Source organism: Rhinolophus ferrumequinum, chromosome 6, assembly GCF_004115265.2.
Source record: "Rhinolophus ferrumequinum isolate MPI-CBG mRhiFer1 chromosome 6, mRhiFer1_v1.p, whole genome shotgun sequence".
Lineage (NCBI taxonomy): Eukaryota > Metazoa > Chordata > Mammalia > Chiroptera > Rhinolophidae > Rhinolophus > Rhinolophus ferrumequinum.
The window spans coordinates 8,822,285-8,842,524 of record NC_046289.1 but is presented as its reverse complement, the minus strand read 5'-3'; the positions used below and the strand labels follow the sequence as shown (position 1 = coordinate 8,842,524).

The 20,240-nt window shown below is 44.3% G+C and overlaps 1 protein-coding gene across 2 annotated transcripts; it reads right to left on the bottom strand.

Moving 5' to 3' along the window:
• Positions 1 to 1,152: 1,152 nt before the first annotated feature.
• On the bottom strand, positions 1,153 to 19,121 carry SERPINA6 (serpin family A member 6). Of its 2 annotated transcripts, XM_033108698.1 has the most exons (6): positions 19,027 to 19,121; positions 16,933 to 17,021; positions 13,137 to 13,765; positions 5,757 to 6,027; positions 3,240 to 3,387; positions 1,153 to 1,786 (listed from the first exon to the last, which is right to left on the bottom strand). In XM_033108698.1, exons 3-6 carry the CDS (start codon positions 13,744 to 13,746, stop codon positions 1,601 to 1,603), a joined length of 1,215 nt encoding a protein of 404 aa, XP_032964589.1. In that variant the 5' UTR covers positions 13,747 to 13,765; positions 16,933 to 17,021; positions 19,027 to 19,121; the 3' UTR covers positions 1,153 to 1,600. The 2 variants fall into 2 exon arrangements, with proteins under 2 accessions (XP_032964589.1, XP_032964588.1); XM_033108697.1 differs by lacking the exon at positions 16,933 to 17,021.
• Between the last annotated feature and the right edge of the window lie 1,119 nt (positions 19,122 to 20,240).

The following is a 20,240-nucleotide window of genomic DNA, read 5'->3' as shown; positions in this document are numbered from 1 at the left end:
CATCTTGTCTATCTCCAGAAAAAAAATTATTAGTTATTTTTATTGGAATACCATCGAACTGTCAAATTAACTTAGGGAAACTAATATCTAGATGATGTTGAGCCATCTTATTCAAGAAGAAATATCCATTTGTTCAAGTCTAATTTTGCATCTTCAATAAGTATGTTATAATTTTCTGAAAATAGATTTTGCACATTTCTTGTTTATTTCTAAGTGCTGTATCTTTTTGGCTGCTCTTGGGGTTTTGTATGTTAATTTTTTATACTGATATCACGCTGAATTCTTTCATCACTTCAGTTTGGTTTTTCATCGATTTGGGTTATGCAGGTATATTGCATGTCATCTGCAAGTAGAGGTAGTTTTACTTCATTTTTTTCTGATTCTATGCCTCTGCTTTCTCTTTTCTAACTGCGTTGTCTAATAACATCCAGGACAGTGTAAAACAGTGGTAGATGTAACGAGCAGCCTTCTCTTCCTCTTGACCTCAGTAGGAATGCATTTAGTGTTTTCTTATTGAGTAAGACGATGGCTTTAGGATTCCGGTTCATATGTACATATACGTATATATATGAAAGGTATAAGTCGTATATTTAAGGAAGTAGCCTTTAATTCTTATTATTCAAGATATACGCCCTATCCATGCGTCTATTTATATATCATCTATCTATCCATCTATCTATCTATCATCTATCTATCTATCATCATCTAATTTATCTATATCTGTCTGTCCATCTGCCTGTTCGTCCATCTGGTTCTTTATCTCATTTAATGCTTTTTGCCCTTAATCAGGAGGGTAAGGCCTCTTCCTCCTGCAATGTCGATCTATCGTCCTTTACTGACAAAGTTTAGCGTCGTGCCCTGCAGACAAAGCAAAAAAACAATTAAAAGGTCCAGATCCATTTTTGCAGAGCAGCTGTGAAGAGAGGTTTTAGAGTTGAGAAGCAATAAATTGATAAATTTTCTGCCTTAAGCAGTTAATTATATTTTGAAGATATTTTTAAAATATTTTATATTTATCCACATATTTATCCTTTCCAGTGTTTTTCTTTCTTTTGTGTAGGTCCACGTTTCCCTCTAGAATCATCTTGTTTCTGCCTAAAAATTTCTTTAGTGAAGATGATAAACTTTCTCAGCTTTTGTTTGTCTGAAAAAACTATCTTTATTTTGCCTTAATTTTTTTAAGATTTCTTTTTGCTTTTTGAAAGATATTATTATGACATTTCCTCCCTAGCACTTTAAAAATGTCGTTCTGTTGTGCTTTTGACTTACATGATTTCTTTTCTGTAAGTTTTTATTTAGAAATAATTCCAAACATACAAAAATTTCCAAAAATACTAGTGTTCCCATATACCCTTCACCCAGTGTCCACATATTACATGACTATGGTACAATGATCAAAACCAGAAAATTACATGGGTACTCTATCATATGGATATTATTCAAATTTTGTCAGTTGTCCCACCTTTCCCCCTCGATGTCACAATGACAGTTATTTATTACAGAGGAGAACCTGGAGAAGAGTGGGGGAACACTCCCACTCCCCAGATCATTTCTGGTGCCCCAAGTCAGATGGCGCGATGGCTCCTGGGAGGGCGGCTCCTTATGTCGGATTCACAACCTTGACCAGGAAAAGGCTGCTCCACGTGAAGTTGTCGAAGATCATGACGATGAAGGGCCGGTTGAACTGGATGGTGAGAGGCTCGGACGTCACGTTTCGGGGGACTGCAGTGGGGGCGGCTGCCATCACTCCCTTCTCATCGAGCTGCAGCATGGCCTCATGGACCACCTGTAGGGATGGACCAAAGCGGGTGGTCAAGCACGTGCTGCGTGTTGGGAGCGCCCCACGCCTCATGGCGTGGGCTCCTCTCACCCTCAGTTTTAGGGATGGGGAAGCTGAGGCTCAGAGGTCACGTGCTGGCTCCGTATCTAAGTGGCAACCCCCTGACTGGAGCTGAGGTCTGTCCATTTCCAGAAACTGGGCCACACCGAGACCTGCTCCCTAGAAAGCCTGTTGATGGAACCCATCACATGGAGGTTAACGGTCTCGTGGTTCGAACTGGACCTGGTAGAGGGAGCCCTCACTCCTGTTCCCCTTCACTAGGTAAACTCTAGGGTACAATTTATGCGAAGGGTTCACGCCTACTCTGTATGGAAAAGGGTAATCTCTGACTGTTGAAATGTCCCTTGTGATCAAAATTAGAAGGAATTCTGAAATTGGCAAAATGCTTGAGTAGCTTGTAATAAAAGCCTCCAACGGATCAGAACTGGCTAATTAAACAACTACATCCTATGGTTAATAACCCCTCTCACTGACTGCACAGCAAGGTATTGGAGGCTCTGAGTGGCTCTGTAGATAGGCACATGTGGCCAGAAGGAAGCTGGCCTGGGGTAGCAACTCCTGCAGTGTGTGTCTGGGGAAGTGAGGTTTTGAGTGGAACAGACCCTAGGTCAAATGTCAGGCTGTGAGTTACTAGTGAGTTACGGTGAGTTATTTGCCCTCCCTGAGCCAGAGATTCCTCCACTGAGAAGCTGGGATAATACCCACCGTAGGAAGAGGTTGGTGTTTGACTCAGTCCTTTACACACCATCCATTTTATTGAGCACATACTGTGTACCAGATACACAATGGTCAGAGTCTGTGTGCTTGAGGGAGGGGGCTGCTGCCACTACAACTTTCTCCTGTTCCCTCACTTGTTTTGTCACCCACAGGACTGTAAGGCCCTGTGAGGGCAGGGCCACATCAAAGTAATGGAGGCGTACCCAGTGAATAGCACAGTTTGGGGCACATAGTAGATGTTCAATAAATATTTTCTGAATGAATGGATGGATGAATAACAAAACATAAGGCTGAAGGATGAACAGAACAAATGTCATTGGGTAGAAGTTTCAGTGTGATCTCATTTAGACATTTCCCACTTTCCAGATTCCTTTTTGCTGGGGGTCTCTCACAGGCCTGCCATGAAGACTTCATTTTGCACCGTGCCTCCCCTGTGTGGCCTGGCAGAACGGGTGACCGCCCAGGCTGTGTCCCTCCTTTATCACTAGCTTCCTGTGTGACCTTGGGGATAGCACATTTTCTTGCTGAGCCTCCACTGAGCCCATCGTGAAACTAGGGCCTTGGACGAGACCTGGGGCTCTCAGCCCGGGGCCTACTCATGAATTGGCTCTGTGTAGCTTCTTATTGTTTATATTGTGAATATTTTGGGGGGGAGAAAAAGATAGGATCTAGAGACACTTACCTTTGACACCTTCAGCTGGGCCTCGTGGGTGATGCCTGAGAAATCCGCCTGGTTGTAGAGCAAGTCTGCAAGGCCCATGTCCTCCAGGAGGCTCCCAATGTCATAGGCTTCGGAGATGGAGACCTTCGGGATGTACAGGTCCACATGGCTGCTCGGGGGTAAGCAGACGGGGTTACACCTTCTCGGGGCTGCACCAGCCAGTCACACTCCATTTCCCCTGTGGTCTCTCCAGACCCTGCTTCTCAGCCGGACACGCACTTTGGGGACAGGGGAAGGGAAAGGACAAGGCAGGATCTACCCCGCCCTTCACCACACAGGCAGCTTCCTCTTTGGGTCTATGAGTGGCAAAATCTTTTCTTCCCAACTCTTTTTTTTTTTAATTAAAGTTTATTGGGGTGGCAATTGTTATTAAAGTTACATAAATTTCAGGTGTACAATTCTGTATTACATCCTCTATAAACCCCATCGTGTGCTCACCACCCAGAGTCAGTTCTCCTTCCATCACCATATATTTGATCCCCTTCACCCTTATCTCCCACCCCCCTCAACTCTTTCTTTGAGCTGATTCCACCTGTGGTACAGCTGGACTACTGGAGAGGGAAGAAAAGTGTCCTCAAGAAGTCCCCAAGCACCCCCAGCAGACGTGCAGGAGTGGAGGGAGCCCCCGGCTGGGAGCAAGGGTCTGGACCCTGCCGGGCCACTGATGCTGAGTGGCAGAGCCAAGGCCCGCCCCTCCCTCCGCTTGTCCTATCTCCACAGCAGTGCCGTGTAAGGCAACACGACCTCTGTCGGAAACCTGTGTTAAAGCTCTCAGATTGATTCTGCAGGAATTTGATGACTTGGCCTGCAGTTCCCACTGGATAAAGCAGGTGGGGTTTCTAGAAAGGTAAGTGGAATCAGGCGTGCCTGAACATTGTTATATATCAAGACATTCGTTTCATTTCAACATCTCTTCCTTTTCTAGAGGGAGAGAAGACGCCTGAAATCCTGCGGCTGCAGGCCATCAGCAAACGGGCACAGGCTCCCCAGCAGGTTGGGGGGGGGGGGTTGGCGCAAGGCCTCCTCTTCCCTGAAGTAACACAGCCCTGGGGGAGGCGAGCGGCTGGAGGCTGGCAAGCAGCCAAGAGGAACTTTAAGACTTATTGTTCAAGGGGAACTGAGGAGGAATTGAAGGTGAGTGGACAAGCAAATGCTCTCGATGGGGAAATAGCAACAGAAAGTAAGGGAGACAGACCTCCCCCAAGCACCTGGAGGACCACCTTTGCTTTCTGGATCTCATCAAATGCACACACGCTCACACAACCCTCCCAAAGTCAGAGGCCGAGGAACGCCCCATAGTCACACCGCGGGAATGCAGCAGAGATGTGAAGAAACCTCAAAGCCCATCTCCTCACCCTTGGAGAGCTGCCCGTACAACACAGCAAAGGAGGTTTGGTCCATAGCAGTGGAACCAGGGCACAGAGAGGAAGGAGACAGGGTAAACGCTCTGTGAGTGGGGCGTGGAGGCTTCCTGTGGCAAGTGGGGTGTAACTGGACCTGAAGGGTGCAGGTTCAGGTACACTGGACACCACGGTGGTGGGGGGGGTGCTGGGAGCGGTGAGATGGGCAAAGGGGTGACACAAGCACGGAGCTGGGGCACCGTAGGGTCTGTCTTCTGGCATTCGGCGGACACTTTTCGGATTGAGTAGAGAATTCATGCCCAATCACATATGAGAGCTAATGTTCAAAATTTTACATTGGATGTTTATTTAAAAAAATATTTAGAGGGAAACGGCACGTTGTTCATTAATGGGAAGCCAAGGTAGTTTAGTGAAGAGATTATTTTTGGTGTAACGAGAAAGGTTATCCACGTCATTTGCAACACACTAGGGTCCAGACTTTGTTAGGATCATGGTGCGTGACAAGCATCCGCTGGCACTGTACCTGAATTACAGGTTCCCTTCATGGGGTGCGGATGAGGTGGGGATGGGACACTTGAAATGGTGAAAAGCCAGCAAATGCATCCCTACCCTCACCCAAACACAGGCTCACAGGCACCCCACCCCTCGCCCCCACTCACACACACTCAAGGGCAGGCAAGTTTGGTTCCAGGACTCGAAGAAGGCCTTCTGTGTCCCACACACAGCCACAGAACCCACCACACCCCTCTTCCCGGCAGGAGTGAGGTCAGACTCCCAGGTACCACCATGTCCCCTCATGGAGCTGGATGCATCTCTCCAAAAGCACCAGCCCTGAGCAGTGGAGTATATCATTCTAAGGAAAAATAACTCAAAACCCTAGAGCTCAAAACCTACACACATAATAAAGTAGAAGAGCTGCTTTCTAGTTTTTCTGCCTGCAAATTCTTAGATTGCTAACTTCATTCCATTGGGATTTTTCTTGTTCCTTGTTGCTGCAATGAGAACTTTGAGGTGAGTCTGGGGGAAGAAGGACACCAAGTGGACCCCTCTTCTGCCCTCCCCACTTTCTGGAAACAGGTCCACTGCAGAAGTCAATACAGCCGGCTGGAGGGCTTACCCACTGATCAGGGAACTGGACCACCTCTTTATGGTGTCCCGGCTCAGGGCAGTGATGACCATGTCCACCTTCCCCTCCTCCGGAAGGACGAAGAAGACGGTCCCATTGCCCATGTAGTCCAGCTGCACCAGCTGGCAGGGGAGTTCCTGGTCGTTGAGGTACTTGATCTCACGTGACTGGAACATCATGGGCACCTTCACGAGGGTTGTCTTGTTCACGTAGAAGTTCTCCTCCCTGGTACTTTCCCATATGAAGGGGTGTGCCCATGTGCCTGGGGAGAGGAGAGAGGGAAGGCAGGAGACAGGTCTGTGAGAGCAGGAGTTGGGGTGGCAGCAGAGCAACAGAGGTCACCGCTAAGCCAGTTACGCAGCAGCCTCCCTCACCCCTGGGAGGTCCCCACCAGAGCCACTCGATTTCCCTGGTAAGATGTGAAACTCCCAGAGGTTTAAAGCCTGTTCCATCCTCCACTTCTTGGCATGGATTTCGGATTAGCTGTCTCTGAGATTTGTCTCTAAAAATGCAAAGAAGTCGTGAAAGAGGGAATGCTGGCCTTTGGGTTTGGGGTAGGATTCAGTAAACCAGACTGCCACATGGCCCCTGGCCTGCAGTGTATCCTGGATGTGGTGCTGGATTCAAGCTCGGGGTCGGGGGAGGTTTGGAGGAATGGACCATTCATTCCGTCTTCACCCCTTGTTGTCCTGGCCACAGAAGCCCAGCAGGCAGCCTGGCTGCCAGCTGATTGTATCCATTCTCCTGCAGGGGACTCCTGGCCTTCCTCATGGCCCTGAGAGCTACACTACATTTCCTGGAAGCAGAGTCAGGGGGAGAAGATTCCTTCAAGGTCCCAGGCTCCCACCCCAGCTGGACTCAGCTCCCTTCCAGCACGTCCACGGTGTCACCGCACAGCCTGTGTGCTTGTCTGGTGATGGGCAATTCACTACCTTCACAGATGGGACTTTCCAGTACAGGTCCGCTCTGTCTGATTGTAACACTTGGCTGCTGGACCTCTTTGGCCCTTTTGAGCTTATTCCAAACAACTCTGAGTCCTCTCACAGGTGACAGACTTTTGGATATTTACAGATACGGGTTGAATCTTACCAGGACTCTAGGTTAAGTCTCCTGGGGTCTGGAGATTACTGAGGACCCTGAGTCCAGTGGATCGCAGGTGTCCTGACTGCCCTTGACCTCAGGTCCAGAAGCCCTTGTGAGGTTACTGTTTCCCAACTGAGGCTGCCTGAAGGTGGCCGGAGCATAGCTCCAGGGAGAAGCTTCTCCATCCCACCACCTGTGGGATCTATGGATTATGAGGCCAAAACTCTTGGTTCTGAGCTGGCCTCAACCCCCCTATAAGGGCTACTAAGGGACACAACAGGGAAAGGCTGGAGGACAGGGAAAAGAGCTATGGATGCAGACCCTGGAGACCTGGGAGCTGTGCATGCTCCATCCCTAGAGACTGAGTGTCAACTCCCGGTCTATCTGTCTCACAGCAAGTGAGATAATTTGATGATTTTCGAACCATCCTCCAAAGGAAGTCTGGGGTTCTCAAAACTGAAGGGGCTGGTGTTTTGTAGCTAACTTGTCCAATTCACCAAAGGAAAAATAAAAAGTGGGTTAAATACTTTTTTTTTTTTAATTAAAGTTTACCCTCAATACACTGTTGATGGGAATACAGATTGGTGCAGCCACTATGGAAGGCAATGTGGAGGTTCCTCAAAAAATTAAGAATAGAATTACCATATGACCCAGGAATCCCTCTCCTGGGTATTTACCCAAAAAATCTGAAAACATTTATCCGTAAAGATATGTATCCTCCGATGTTCACTGCAGCTTTATTTACAGTGGCCAAGACATGGAAACAACCAAAGTCCTTCGATAGATGAATGGATAAAGAAGTTGTGGTATACATACACAATAGAATGCTATTTGTGGTAAGAAAAGTAAGTGGTAAGAAAAGATGATATAGGAACATTTGTGACAACATGGATGGATCTTGAGATTATTATGCTGAGCAAAATAAGTCAGATAGAAAAAGGTGAGAACCATATGATTTCACTGATATATGAGTTAAATACTTTTCAGTGTTAGGTTTTCATCCTTAAGTTTGCTGTTTGCTTTTTACTGAGTATTTCTTTTCTAGAAGCAAGCATAACATATCCAAATGGGGTCTAACCTCTACTTTAAGGAATTTCTTGAAAATTATTGGGCCAGGAGAACTCATGCTAAAGAAACTTAAGAACTTATGGGGGGAAATCAGAGAGAACAAGGATGATTCCTCTGGAAAATATTTTAACAACATTTTTAATCTTCTTCAAAAAAGAGTTGTCATCATAGTTCACTAAGTAAGGAACATGAGAGGGACACTTGCATGTCCTGAGTTTCGTGAGGATAGCTACACCACTCTTTATTCCTGTTTATTATCCTGGCTTGCTGGAAACATTTCAGGGTATTCACTAGGTTAAACAGGGACTTGCCAATTAGTTCTGCTGCATCACAGAAAGTCTGTGTACAACGAGGCAGCCCACACACTTGTCAATGTCTGGTCCTGCATGCAGGTATTCAAAGCCTCTCTGGTTTTATTGCCAGGAACTATTATTTCCCATCAATTCAGCCCCACCGAGATTGTGAGAATGCTGAGGATCTGTGAGAGAGAAGCCCTGTGCCAAATGATGCTCTGTCAATACCTGTCCCACCAGCCCCCTCTCAGGCTCCTCTCAGGCTTAGGGGAGCCCTCCTTGTACTTGGTTTTGCTGTGCTTTTCTCCCAAGGCTGTTTTATTCAAATTTCTTTCACATGCCAAGCACTATGCAAATGCACTGGGGCCACCAAAGAGATGAGGAGAGACGGCCTGCGGAATTTGGGGGAGCACCCAGAAACATTTCTGGGCAAACATTCCCAGACTCCTTGGCCCTCTCACTGTCAGTTGTAAAGAATGCTGCCCTTTTGTATGGAACCACAGAAGACCTTGAATAGCCAAATCAATCTTGAGAAAGAAGAACAAAACTGGAGGCATGACACTTCCTAATTGCAAACTATCCTATAAAGCTATAATAATCAAAACAGTATGGTACTGGCATGAAAACAGACACATAGACCAATGAAGTTCTGATTAAAAGCCCAGAAATAAACCCTTGCACATATGGTCAACTAATATTTGACAAGGGAGCCAAGAATACACAATGAGGAATACTCAGTAAATGGTGTGGGGAAAACTAGATAGTCACATGCAAAAAAAGAAAAAGAAAGAAACTGGACACCTATCTTGCAGCATTCATGAAAATTAATTCAAAATAGATTAAAGACTTAAAAATAAGATCTGAAACCATAAAACTCCTAGAAGAAAGCATAGGAAAAAGGACACTCCTTGACATTGGTCTTTATGATGATTTTTTTTAGATATGATACCAAAAGCACAAGCAACAAAAGGAAAAATAAAGAAGCAGGACCACATCAAACTAAAAAGCTTCTGCACAGGAAAAGTTATAATCAGTAAAATAAAAAGGCAACCTACGGAAAGGAAGAAAATATTTGCGAACCATATATCGGATAAGGCATTAATATCCAAAATATATAAGGTATTCATGTTGTTCAATAGCAAAAAACCCCAAATAATCCAAGTAAAAAATGGGCAAGTGGCTTGACTAGGTATTTTTTCAAAGAAGATATTCAAATGGCCAACAGGTACATGATAATGTGCTCAACATCACTAATCATTAGGGAAATGCAAACCAAAACCACAGTTAGATATCACCTCACACCTGTTAGAATGGCTACCATTAAAAAGACAAGAAAAACAAGAGTTGGTGAGGATGTAGAGAAAAGGGAACCCTTGAGCACTCTTGGTGGGAATGTAAATTGGTGCAGCCATTATGGAAAACAATACGTTGGATCCTCAAAAAATTAAAAATAGAACTACCTTATGATCCAGCAATCCTACTTCTGGGTATATATCCACACATGATGGAATCACTATCTCAAAGAGACAGCTGCACTCCCATGTTCATTGCAGCACCATTCCCAATAGCCAAGAAACATCCTAAGTGTCCATCAATGGATGAATGGACAAGGAAAATATAATATATAATATTATATATCTATATCTATATATATATATATATGTAAAATGGAATATTATTCAGCCATAAATGGGACTTGTGACAACATGCATGAAACTTGAGGGCATCATGCTAAGTGAAATAAGTCAGCAAAAGACAAATACTGTATGGTCTCACTTATGAGGTCAGACAATTAAGTTTGCGAACTCATCCTCTAAAAAGTGCCACATACCTCATTGCTGAATATCACTACGATCACCTTCGACGTACTCCCCTTGGGGAGCTATTCAGTGATGCCAGCACCTAGTCCACCCTTCAGAGCAATTTTGGAATTCTCTCTGGAATGGCCATCAGAGTTGCCGTCGTATTACCCTTGATGTCCTCAAAATGTCTTTGAATGTCATCAAAATGTCTTCCTTTCAATATTTCCTTTATTTTTGGGTAAAGAAAGAAGTCACTGGGGGCCAGGTCAGGTGAGTAGGGAGGGTGTTCCAATACAGTTATTTGTTTACTTGCTAAAAGTTCCCTCACAGACAGTGCTGTGTGAGCCGGTGCATTGTCGTGATGCAAGAGCCATGAATTGTTGGCAAAAAGTTCAGGTCATTTTCATCTAACTTTATCATGCAGCCTTTTCCGCACTTCCAAATAGTCAACTTGGTTAGCTGCTTGTCCAGTTGGTACAAATTCATAATGAATCATCCCTCTGGTATCAAAAAATGTTAGCAACATCGTTGCAACAAGTTCGTGAACTTAATTGTCAGACCTCATATATGTGGAATCTAAAAATATAGAATTCATAGAAACAGAATAGAATGATGGTTGTCAGGGACAGAGGGTTGGGAGAAATGGGTGGAGAAGGTCAAAAGGTACAAACTTCCCGTTATGAGATGAATAAGTTCTGGGGATCTAATGCACAGCATGGTCACTACACAGTTGAGAACACTGTGTTACGTATATGCTTGAAAGTTGCTAAGAGAGCAGGTCTTAAATATTCTTATCACAGATACACAGAGGTAAATAAATGAGGTGATGGATGTGTTAACTAACCTTATTTTGGTGATCATTTCCCAATGTATACATATATGAAATCATCACATTGTACACTTTAAACTTACACAGTGTTATAAGTCAATTCTATCTCAGTAAAGCTGGGGATAAAAAGAACGATGCCTTTGTTTGAGAAGGTTCTCACCCTCGCCACCTTCCAAGGAGGGAGGCCTCTGCCAGGTGGGTTCCCAGACTTGTGCTGGAAAATAGGCAGAGAAAGACCCAGAGGCAGGAGGAGGAGGGCTTACCAAGATGCTAAGTCCATCAGGTAATAAAGAGCTGGGAGAGGGAAGGGGGACTTTGGCCGACGGGAGGCTCTGAGTGAAAGCTGGGGAGGGAAACAAAAGGGACTCATGAGGAGTCTTTGCTGGGGATTAGATTTGGATGATCTTTAATATTGTTGATAGACCCATGTTAAATATTGTAATTCCTTATTTTTCTGTTTCATCTATACTTCTTTGAATATGACTGCTTAACCAAAACTGAATCACTTGGGTGACAAGTTCTGATAAGATGATTGTTAACATGAGCTGTGGGAAGACTGCAGAGAGTGCACATGAGAGAAAAGCAGGGATTTCCCTGAGAGAATCAGGGGAAGCTTCACGGAGGAGGTGACTTTGGAGCCAAGATTTGAAAGATAGAAAGAAATGTTAGGCAGTCAGCTAAGTGGAGGGAGGGGTCAGGAGACCAAAAGGGCATGGGCTTTGTGGCAGGAAGAATAGCCCCGCAAAGATGTCTCTGTCCTGTGACTAGGTTATGTTACATAACAAGAGGAAATTAAGGTTGCCCTTCAACTAACCTTGAGATGAGATTATTTTGGATTATCCAGGTGGGCCCAATGTAATCACAAGGTGCTTTAAAGTTGGAGAGGAAGGCAGGAGGGTCAGAGTCAGAAAGGAGATGTAATGACTGAAGCAGATGTTGAAGTGATGCATTCCTGGCTTTGAAAAGGGAAGGCGGCCATGAACCCAGGAATGCAGGTGGCTTCTAGAAGCTGGAAAAGACAAGGAACAAATTCTTCCTTACAGCCTGACACCTCCAGAAGGAGCACGTCTTGCTAACCCAGCGTGATGCATTGTGGACTTCTGACCTTCAGAATTGTAAGATAATAAATTGCGTTGTTTTAAGCCACCAAGTTTGTGGTGATTTGTTACAACAGCAGTAGGGAACTCATACAGGCTTCCCCGGGAACAGCCATGCTCAAGGACATGAAAGGAATTCAGTGTAGTCAGACATTGTGTGTGTGTGTGTGTGTGTGTGTGTGTGTGTTTGTGTGTGTAGGGAAAATGCGAACGTGAGGCTAGAAAGGACAGAGAAGCAGGTGACTCTGAGCCAGGGTTTCTCACCCTTGGGACTATAGCCATTTGTGGGGGCTGTCCACGCATTGTAGGGTGGTTAGCAGCATCCCTGGCTTCTACCCAACAGATGCCAGCAGCACACCTCACCCCACGCCTCGTTGTGACAACCAAAAATATCTCAGTCATTGCTAAATGTCCCTCAGGGTGGATGGAGGTTGAGAGCTAAGGCATTTGGATTTATTCTCAAGGACAATAGTATGTCCCTAAATCGTCTGATCATTAAAATGATTAGGGGAGGGAACCTTGTTAAAAATACAAATTCTAGGACTTTCTTTAGGAGGTTTTGCTTCAGTGGCTCTGGTGTGGGATCTGGAATCTATAATTTTAACAAATCTCCCTGGTCATTTTTATGAACAGGCACTTTGGAAAGTCTGTTCCAAGCTGGTGGGAGGGGCTAAAGTTTGGCATGGGCAGGACCTGGTCAGAGCTGGCAGTGAGTGCCTGGGAAATGTGTATACAGTGGCTCAGGGGCAGTTTGAGAGTTCCTGAGGTCTGTCTGGTCCTAGGCTGTATTTCCAGTGCCTGACTCACTGCTGGGACTCAGCCAATCTTTGTAGATCATGAGGCAGCCAGACTGTTCAGGATTACGTGTTTGGGCCTCAAACCAACTGTAAGAGCTTGGGCAAATCACTCCACCATGCTGGTTGTCATTTTGATCTTTTATAAGATTAAATATTAGGTTGGTGGAAATGTAACTGTGGTTTTTGCAATTATTTTTAACCTTTTAAACCGCAGTTATGTTTGCACCAACCTAATGATTCCGCCTTCCTACTAAGATTATGGTGAAGATGGAGACTCACAGATGTGCATGTGCTTTGTAAAATGAAAGGCTTTGCCTAAGCGTGTGCCCTGGGTTCTGATAGCTGTTACTGTCCTTGGCAATAGCAGATGGGGTCTTGTCAGAATGGGATGGGTAGAGATACCTTTGAAGAAGATGTAGTTGACCAGGATAAGTATGGCTGGGCTATCCAGCTCCGAGAACAAGTCAACCATCTTCCCGTGGGTCTTATTCTTGATATAGTCATTGATTTGTCTGCCGGCTCTGGCCCAGTCCTGGAAATCTGTAGTCAAGGCATCCAACTCATAGTAACGCTTGGTGTTTGCTGAGAACGACTCTTGAAGCTCCAGGCTCTGGTTGAGGAACAAGGCGTTGCCCATGGTCATTTCCAAGCTGGTGTCTGACTCCCTAAGAAGGCGGTGGAGGGACCAGAATCCCTGGTGGATCTCGGCCTCGGACTTCTCAGTGAGGTTGAAGCCCAAGCCCTGGAGAATCTGGGCCCGTGTGTCATTGCAGGCACCCAGGGAAAGCATAGCCAACGCCATGGAAATGCTGACGGGGGAAATGAAGACGTTTTTGTCAGGAGTTGAGGCCACTAGGTGCTTATAAAGGCCAAAGGCAAAGTCAACATTGTTTGGAGCCAAGTTCCGGTGATGGCTCCTTGTGCTCATGTCAGCATCGGTGTCTTGAGCCTGGACAGTCCAGAGGCCACCGGTGGACAGCCAGAGGAGACAGGTGTACAGGGCAAGCAGCATTGCTCAGGATGGCTGGGACCTGCAAAATTAGAAATGTTCATTAGATGATGTGGGATCTCCAAGAGAGTACACCACGGTGGAACAGTAGGCAGAAGACCCCACTGCCCACTGAAGACCCTATTCAAGCCCCACTTCCTTCCTCCACATTGGATTCTGGGCCTTAATTTCCTCATCTGAAAGTATGAATTATACTTGCTATGATTTACCAAGTTCTTACCAGGTGCCCAATGCTGACCTAGGTATTTTGCCTATATTTTCTCATCTAACTCTTGCTAACAAACTAATAAAGCAGACAATTATTCTGATTTTAGGTAGGCAGAAACAGAGGCTCAGAAAGGTTAAATATCTACCCTATCAATATAGTCAAAGTCCTGAAAGAAAAACTGTCACCAAGTCAATTCTACGTCTGACAATACTGTTGCCCTTCAAAAATGAGGGAAAAATTAAAACATCCCAGATAAACAAAAGCTGAGGGAGTTCATTACTTCTAGATCTCCCCTGCAAGAAATGCTAAAGAGAGTCCTTCTGATTGAAATGAAAGGACACGAGGGTGTAAATAGAATCTATATAAAGAAATAAAGATACCTGGTAAAGATAAATACATGAGCAGATCTAAAATTCAGCATCATTGTAATTTTTGTTTGTAGCTCCACTTTTTATCTTATATATGATTTAAGAGACTAATGCATAAAAAGCAATTATTAATTTATGTTTTTGGATGCACAATGAATAAAGATATACTTTGTGACTAACGAAAAGAATGTGGGGACGAAGATATAGTTTTTGTGTGCTGTTGAAGTTAAGCTGGCATAAATTCAATGAGAGTGTTATAACAAATGAGAGTGTTATCACTTTAGGATGTTAAATGTAATTTCTCTGGTAGCTATAAAGAAAATAGAAAGTGAGAAGGGGATTAAAATGTTTCACTGAAAAAAGCAACAAGACACAAAATAAGACAGTAATACAGGCAATGAGGAGGAAAAACTATAAGGCATATAGAAAGCAAATAAGAAATTGACAAAAATATGTCCCTTCTTATTAGTAGTTATTTTAAATATAAATGGATAAAATTATCCAATCAAAAGACATAGATTGGCAGAATGGATTAAAAAAAGATTATCCAGCTATCCGTTGATTACAAGAGACTAATTTTAAATCCAAAGACAAAAATATGAAAATGATAGAATGGAAAAAAATTTTCATGCAAATAGTTACCCAAAGAGGCTGGTAGTAAGGTAATAGAAGAAAGGAAACAATAAAGATTAGAGCATAGATAAATAAAATAGAGAATAGAAAAACTAGAGAAAATCAATAACACTAAAATAAAATATGTCTAATCAATATAGTTAATATAATAATAATCAATATAATAATCTTCTAAAAGATTAACAAAATTGATCAACTTTTAGCTAGACTGAGTAAGAAAAAAAAACAGAAGTCTCAAATTGCTCAAATCAGAAATGAAAGTGGGGACATTATTACCAGTTCTATAGAAAAAAGAAAAACTGAGAATACTACGAAAAAATTACATACTAACAAATTGGATAACCTACATGAAATGGAAAAATTCTAGAAGCACAAAACATAACAAGACTGAATCACAAAGAAAGAGAAAATCTGAATAGACCTAAAGGAGTTAGGAAATGGAATCAAATTGAAAACCTCCCAACAAAGGAAAACCCAGGACGATATGGGTTCACTGTTGCAGTCTACTAAACATTAAAAAAAACACCAAACAAACAAACAAACAAAAATCACACAAATTCTCAAACTCTTCAAAAAAACCGCAGAGGGCGGGAACACTTTCTAACTCATTCATTGCCCTGATAGCAAAGCCAGACAAAGACACTGTAAGAAAACTACAGATGATATCGCTTATGAACATTGAAGCAAAAATCCTCAACAAAATACTAGCAATTATAATTTAGCAGCATGTTCAAAGGATGACACACCATGACCAAGTGGGATTAATTCCTGTAATACAAGGATGGTTCCACATATAAAAATCAGTCAATGTAATACATCACATTAACAGAATGAAGAAGAAAACACCACATGATCATCTCAATTGATGCAGAAAAAGCATTTAGCATAATTCAACATACCCTTTCATGATAAAAACACTCAACAAACTAGGAATACAAGGAAACTACCTCAACATAATAAAGGCTATCTATGAAAAGCCCACATCATACTCAACAGTGCAAGATTGAAAGCTTTCCATCTAAGGTTTGGAACAAGACAGGAGGCCTGTTTTTGCCTCTTATTTACCATAGCACTGGAAGCTCTAGCCAGAGCCGTTAGGGATAAAAAAAAAAAAAAAAAAGAAAAGAAATAAAAGGCATCCCAATTGGAAAGGAGGAAGTAAAATTACCTCTGTTTACAGATAATCTTATATGCAGAAAACCCTAAAGATTCCACCTTCCACATACAAACTGTTAGAATGAATAAAGTAGTTCAGCAAAGTAGCAGAATAAAAAGTCTACACCCCAAAATCAGTTCCGTTTCTATATACTAACAGTGAACAATCTGAAAAGGAAGTTAAGAAAACGATTTCATGTACAATAGCATTAAAAAGAATAAAACACTTAGGAGTTGACTTAACCAAGGAAAGACTAACATACTGAAAACTAAAAAAAAAAAAAAATTGCTGGAAGAAATTATAGAAGACATAAATAAGTGGAAAGACATCCTGTGTTCATGTGTTAGAGGACTTAATATCGTTAAGAGTTACTACTCCCTAATGCAATCTTTATCAAAGTCTCAATGATGTATTTTGCAGAAATAGAAAGAGCCATCCTAAAATTCATATAGAATCTCAAGGGACCCTGAATAACCAAAACAGTCTTGAGAAAGAAGAATAAAGTTGGAGGTCTCATACTTCCCAATTTCCAAATATATTATAAAGCCACAATAATCAATAGTGTGGTATTGACATAACTTAAATATAGTCCATTAAAAAATATTTGGTAAGAGCAATTGGAAAAAAATGCAGCCAAGGTCAGAATCAGTAAGTGGATGTTCTGTCTGCAAGGCCAGTTGTCCAAAGTCCTGTGCGTTATGGAGCCACCTTACATGCCATTAAAGAAGGGATGCTTACAGGAGAAGCAGGCTCCTCCCAGCCCCCGCACCCCCGTACTGCCCCACCTATGGGACCAGCCACTCTGGGAGGGGTCAAGAACTCACAGTGAAACCAGTGTCCCCAGGAGAATGCGGTGCATTTAGTGTGGGCACCACTGGTGGGAACAGCCCCGAGGCCCTTTTCCTTGCACGCTCTGAAACCAGAACCTTCGCATGAGACAGGTGCAAACATCCCTCTGACCTCCCTAAGTTCTCTTCCAACCCTCCCCATGTGCCTTTCTCCATGGGGTGGAAAAACAATTCCTGCTGAAATTCCCACCTTTGGGTTCTGCTTCTCTGCTTCAATAACGACCTGGCCACCCTGCCCCCTCCCTCCCCAGCTGCCTGTCTTTATAGATGATTCAGTCATTTTCCTGGTTTTCAGGGCAGACCAAGGTGGATTAGAATCTCGGCATTGCTAGTTATGAACGAGGTGACATGGGGGGACTATTTAAATTCTACGTCAGTTTCCTTAGTATAAAATAGATACTAACACCTACCCTGGGCCTTGCCCACTTGATCTTCTAATTTTCTCCAGTCTCTGTACACAGGCCAAGTTTGGAGCTCATCATCTCGATTACTATTCACCAGGATTAGCCATCACCCCCTACCTGGGCTCCTTGCCTTTTGCTCAGCTCCCTCCAATCCTTTCTCCCCTCAGCAGCCACAGGCATCTTTCTAAAATTCAAGCTGATTGGCATTCTCCCGCTGAAAAACTTTCAGTGGCTCCATTGCCCCCAGGTGGGGTTGATCTTCATGGCCCCTGGTGATAGCCCTGACTCTAGCCTCAAATATCACCCCTTGAAGTCTCGGCTGCAGAACACTGGCTGTCTCAGGGGCTTCTTCCCCCCACACCAGATTTTCATTCCCCCTGCTGGGGTCAGGGAGGCAAGGTCATTTCAATTCCCCTCCAAGGTCATTTCAGTTCCCCAATGTTTGCGCAGCTGGTGCTGACCTGGGAGCTGGGCAGAAAGCACCTGCCCACCCTTGCCCTATGTGGCCCATCCCCTCCCTGCCTTGCCTGGCTCACTGCCTCTTGTACTCTGGTCCCAGGTCACCTCCTGCAGGAAGCCCTTCCTCTGTGCTTCTCTCTGTCACTGCCTCTATCACACTGCAGTGAAATCTTTGCTTTAGATTTCTGTCTTTGCCCTTGTCTTGGGCAAGGACCCCATGCACTGTGCAGCGTGGAGTGGGGTGGGTTTGCCTCCATGCAGGTTCCTCGTGCTTCCCTTCTCTTCCTGCTTTTCATTTCCCACTGCATCCCCCTCCTCTGTTAATCCTTCAGGATGGGTGAAAACTCTACAGTAAGGTGGGGAAGATCAGCCAGCACTGTTGTCAGTGTTTTCTTATGTGACTTCACTTAATGGGTCTTCCTGGGCTCATAGTGCAGATGAAAAAACTGAGATCCAGGGAGTGAGAGCTGAAATTCTAAGCAAGCTGTGTGGTCTGACTGCAGAGTCTGTGCCATGCCATTCTGCCTTTCTCTATGGAAAGCAAAACAATGAGTAAAACGGCTTTCCGAAAGGTACCCACCTCTGTGAAAATGCAGCATTAATATTATTCACGACTTTCATTTCATGTGTTTCCTCCTTGTTCCTCATTTCTGAAGTGACCCACCCACTGTGTTCTTTATTTCCAGAAATGTCCCTGTGGGCTAGTATAGTCGTGGGCCCTCTGCATTGAAACCTCGTAACATGTGGTGAAAATGCAGACAGTTCTGTTCGATCTGCAGTACCCTTGCCCCAGGTTCCCGAGCCAGGAGGTGTGTGTGACTCTGTAGAATGCACAGTCTGCTCTGTACCAGCCAGGCACCCTCTCCCTCCCACCCTGCGTCCCCAACAGGGTGCTGCTTTGCGTTGATCCATCTGGTCTCCGGGGCTGTTATGTTGTTTGGCTGGGCTTTGGAACACAAGGAGTGTGATGGATGGGGACAACTCTTAGCTATGTCAACCCCTGCAAGGCAGGAGGCCAGAGGAAATCAGCCCTCACATGGGCGACCCACAGACTCTGGGAAGCCCACCCAGGGTTGCCTCCTATTCCTCTGTCTGTTCTGATGTTCAGTGCCCCATTAAAAAAAAACTCAAATAAGCAAGTTGCTGTCATCATGTTCTGCAGGCCTGGCCGGAGTGGGAGGATGGAGCCACCTCAGGTGTTACTCACGGTCTGCAGATAGCTCAGGCTGCACCTGGTGACTGGGTCCTGCTGTCCTGGATCCTTGTGTGTGTACAGTAAGCCAGCGGAGCAGCTGCTGCTAAATCTTGTTTGCCAGCTTCCCTGCTGGTTAATGGTTAGAGGGGGCCAATGGCCTTCCTCATTGGTGATCCCCTCCCCCTAGCCACTAACCAAAGGGAGGCTTTTCCAGGAAATTTGAGTAAGCACAACAATGCTCCAAATTAACTTTGGATTCGATTCCCTGGTTTTATTTTTTAATATCAAAATGTGGTTAGTGTCGCATCAATGTCTGTGATTGCCCAGTGGCAGCTGACACAGAAGCCACAGGTACCCTTAATTAGCATGATGGCACTAATACCTTTGAAGAACCAGGTGCTAACCTCATGCTAAAGATGAGTCTGGCATGGTCCTGCCTTTAAGGGCATCTTATTCTGGTAAGAGAGACAAACATGGAATAAAAGCAGCCAAGTGCTTCCCGTGGATTATCTCATTTAATCTCCACAACGACTCTATGAGTGGATATTGTTATCACTTTTCTTTAGGTGGGGAAACTGAGGCACACGGAACTGAAGTGAGCTGCCCTTGAGATTCAAATCCAAGACCATGCAACTCTAAAATCTAACAACTCCCCTCATCCCCATATTTTTATTCATCAGTCCTCTTTTGATTGCATTGACAGAGACCAAACTCAAACTGCTTTAGAGCAAAAAAGAATATTTATTGAGTCTCTTGAATGAGAGTTCTGAAGGGTGAAGAGGGCTTCAGGCCTGGCTGGATCCAGGGGTCCCAAGTTAGTTATCAGATCTATCTGTATCTCTTTTTAAAAATTCTTTCTGAGCTGTGCGTGCTTTCTTCTGCTTTCCTGTTTTAGTCTCTCTAAGGCGGGGACAACGGTGGCCACTGCAGCTCCAGGTTACTTGGTTCTAACGGATTCTTTGATATCCGGAGAGAGAGTCACTTTTTCTCAGTATTCGTGTCAGTCCCCTAAAGGACTTTGAACATGATTATCCGTTCTTGGACTGATTACAGTGTACAGAATAGGGCATTTGAAAATGCCCAGCCAGGGTCCAGTGCCCTCTGCTGGGTTGACAGTGCCATTTACTTCCCTCCAGGGGTGAGGGGAGCTGTTTCCATGAGGAAAGAGGAAAGTCGGGCACATGGCTGGGGCTAGAGTTTTGAGGGGATTTCAGTTTTATTAACAG

Bases quoted from the DNA above. Each gene is read 5' to 3' on its own strand.
- SERPINA6 (XM_033108698.1), bottom strand. From the start codon at position 13,746: ATGCTGCTTGCCCTGTACACCTGTCTCCTCTGGCTGTCCACCGGTGGC. The intron at 6,028-13,136 runs GTATCTCTACCC...TCCTCTCCCCAG, and splicing joins CAACTACATCTTCTTCAAAG to GCACATGGGCACACCCCTTC. The intron at 1,787-3,239 runs GTAAGTGTCTCT...CCATCCCTACAG, and splicing joins CCCAGCTGAAGGTGTCAAAG to GTGGTCCATGAGGCCATGCT.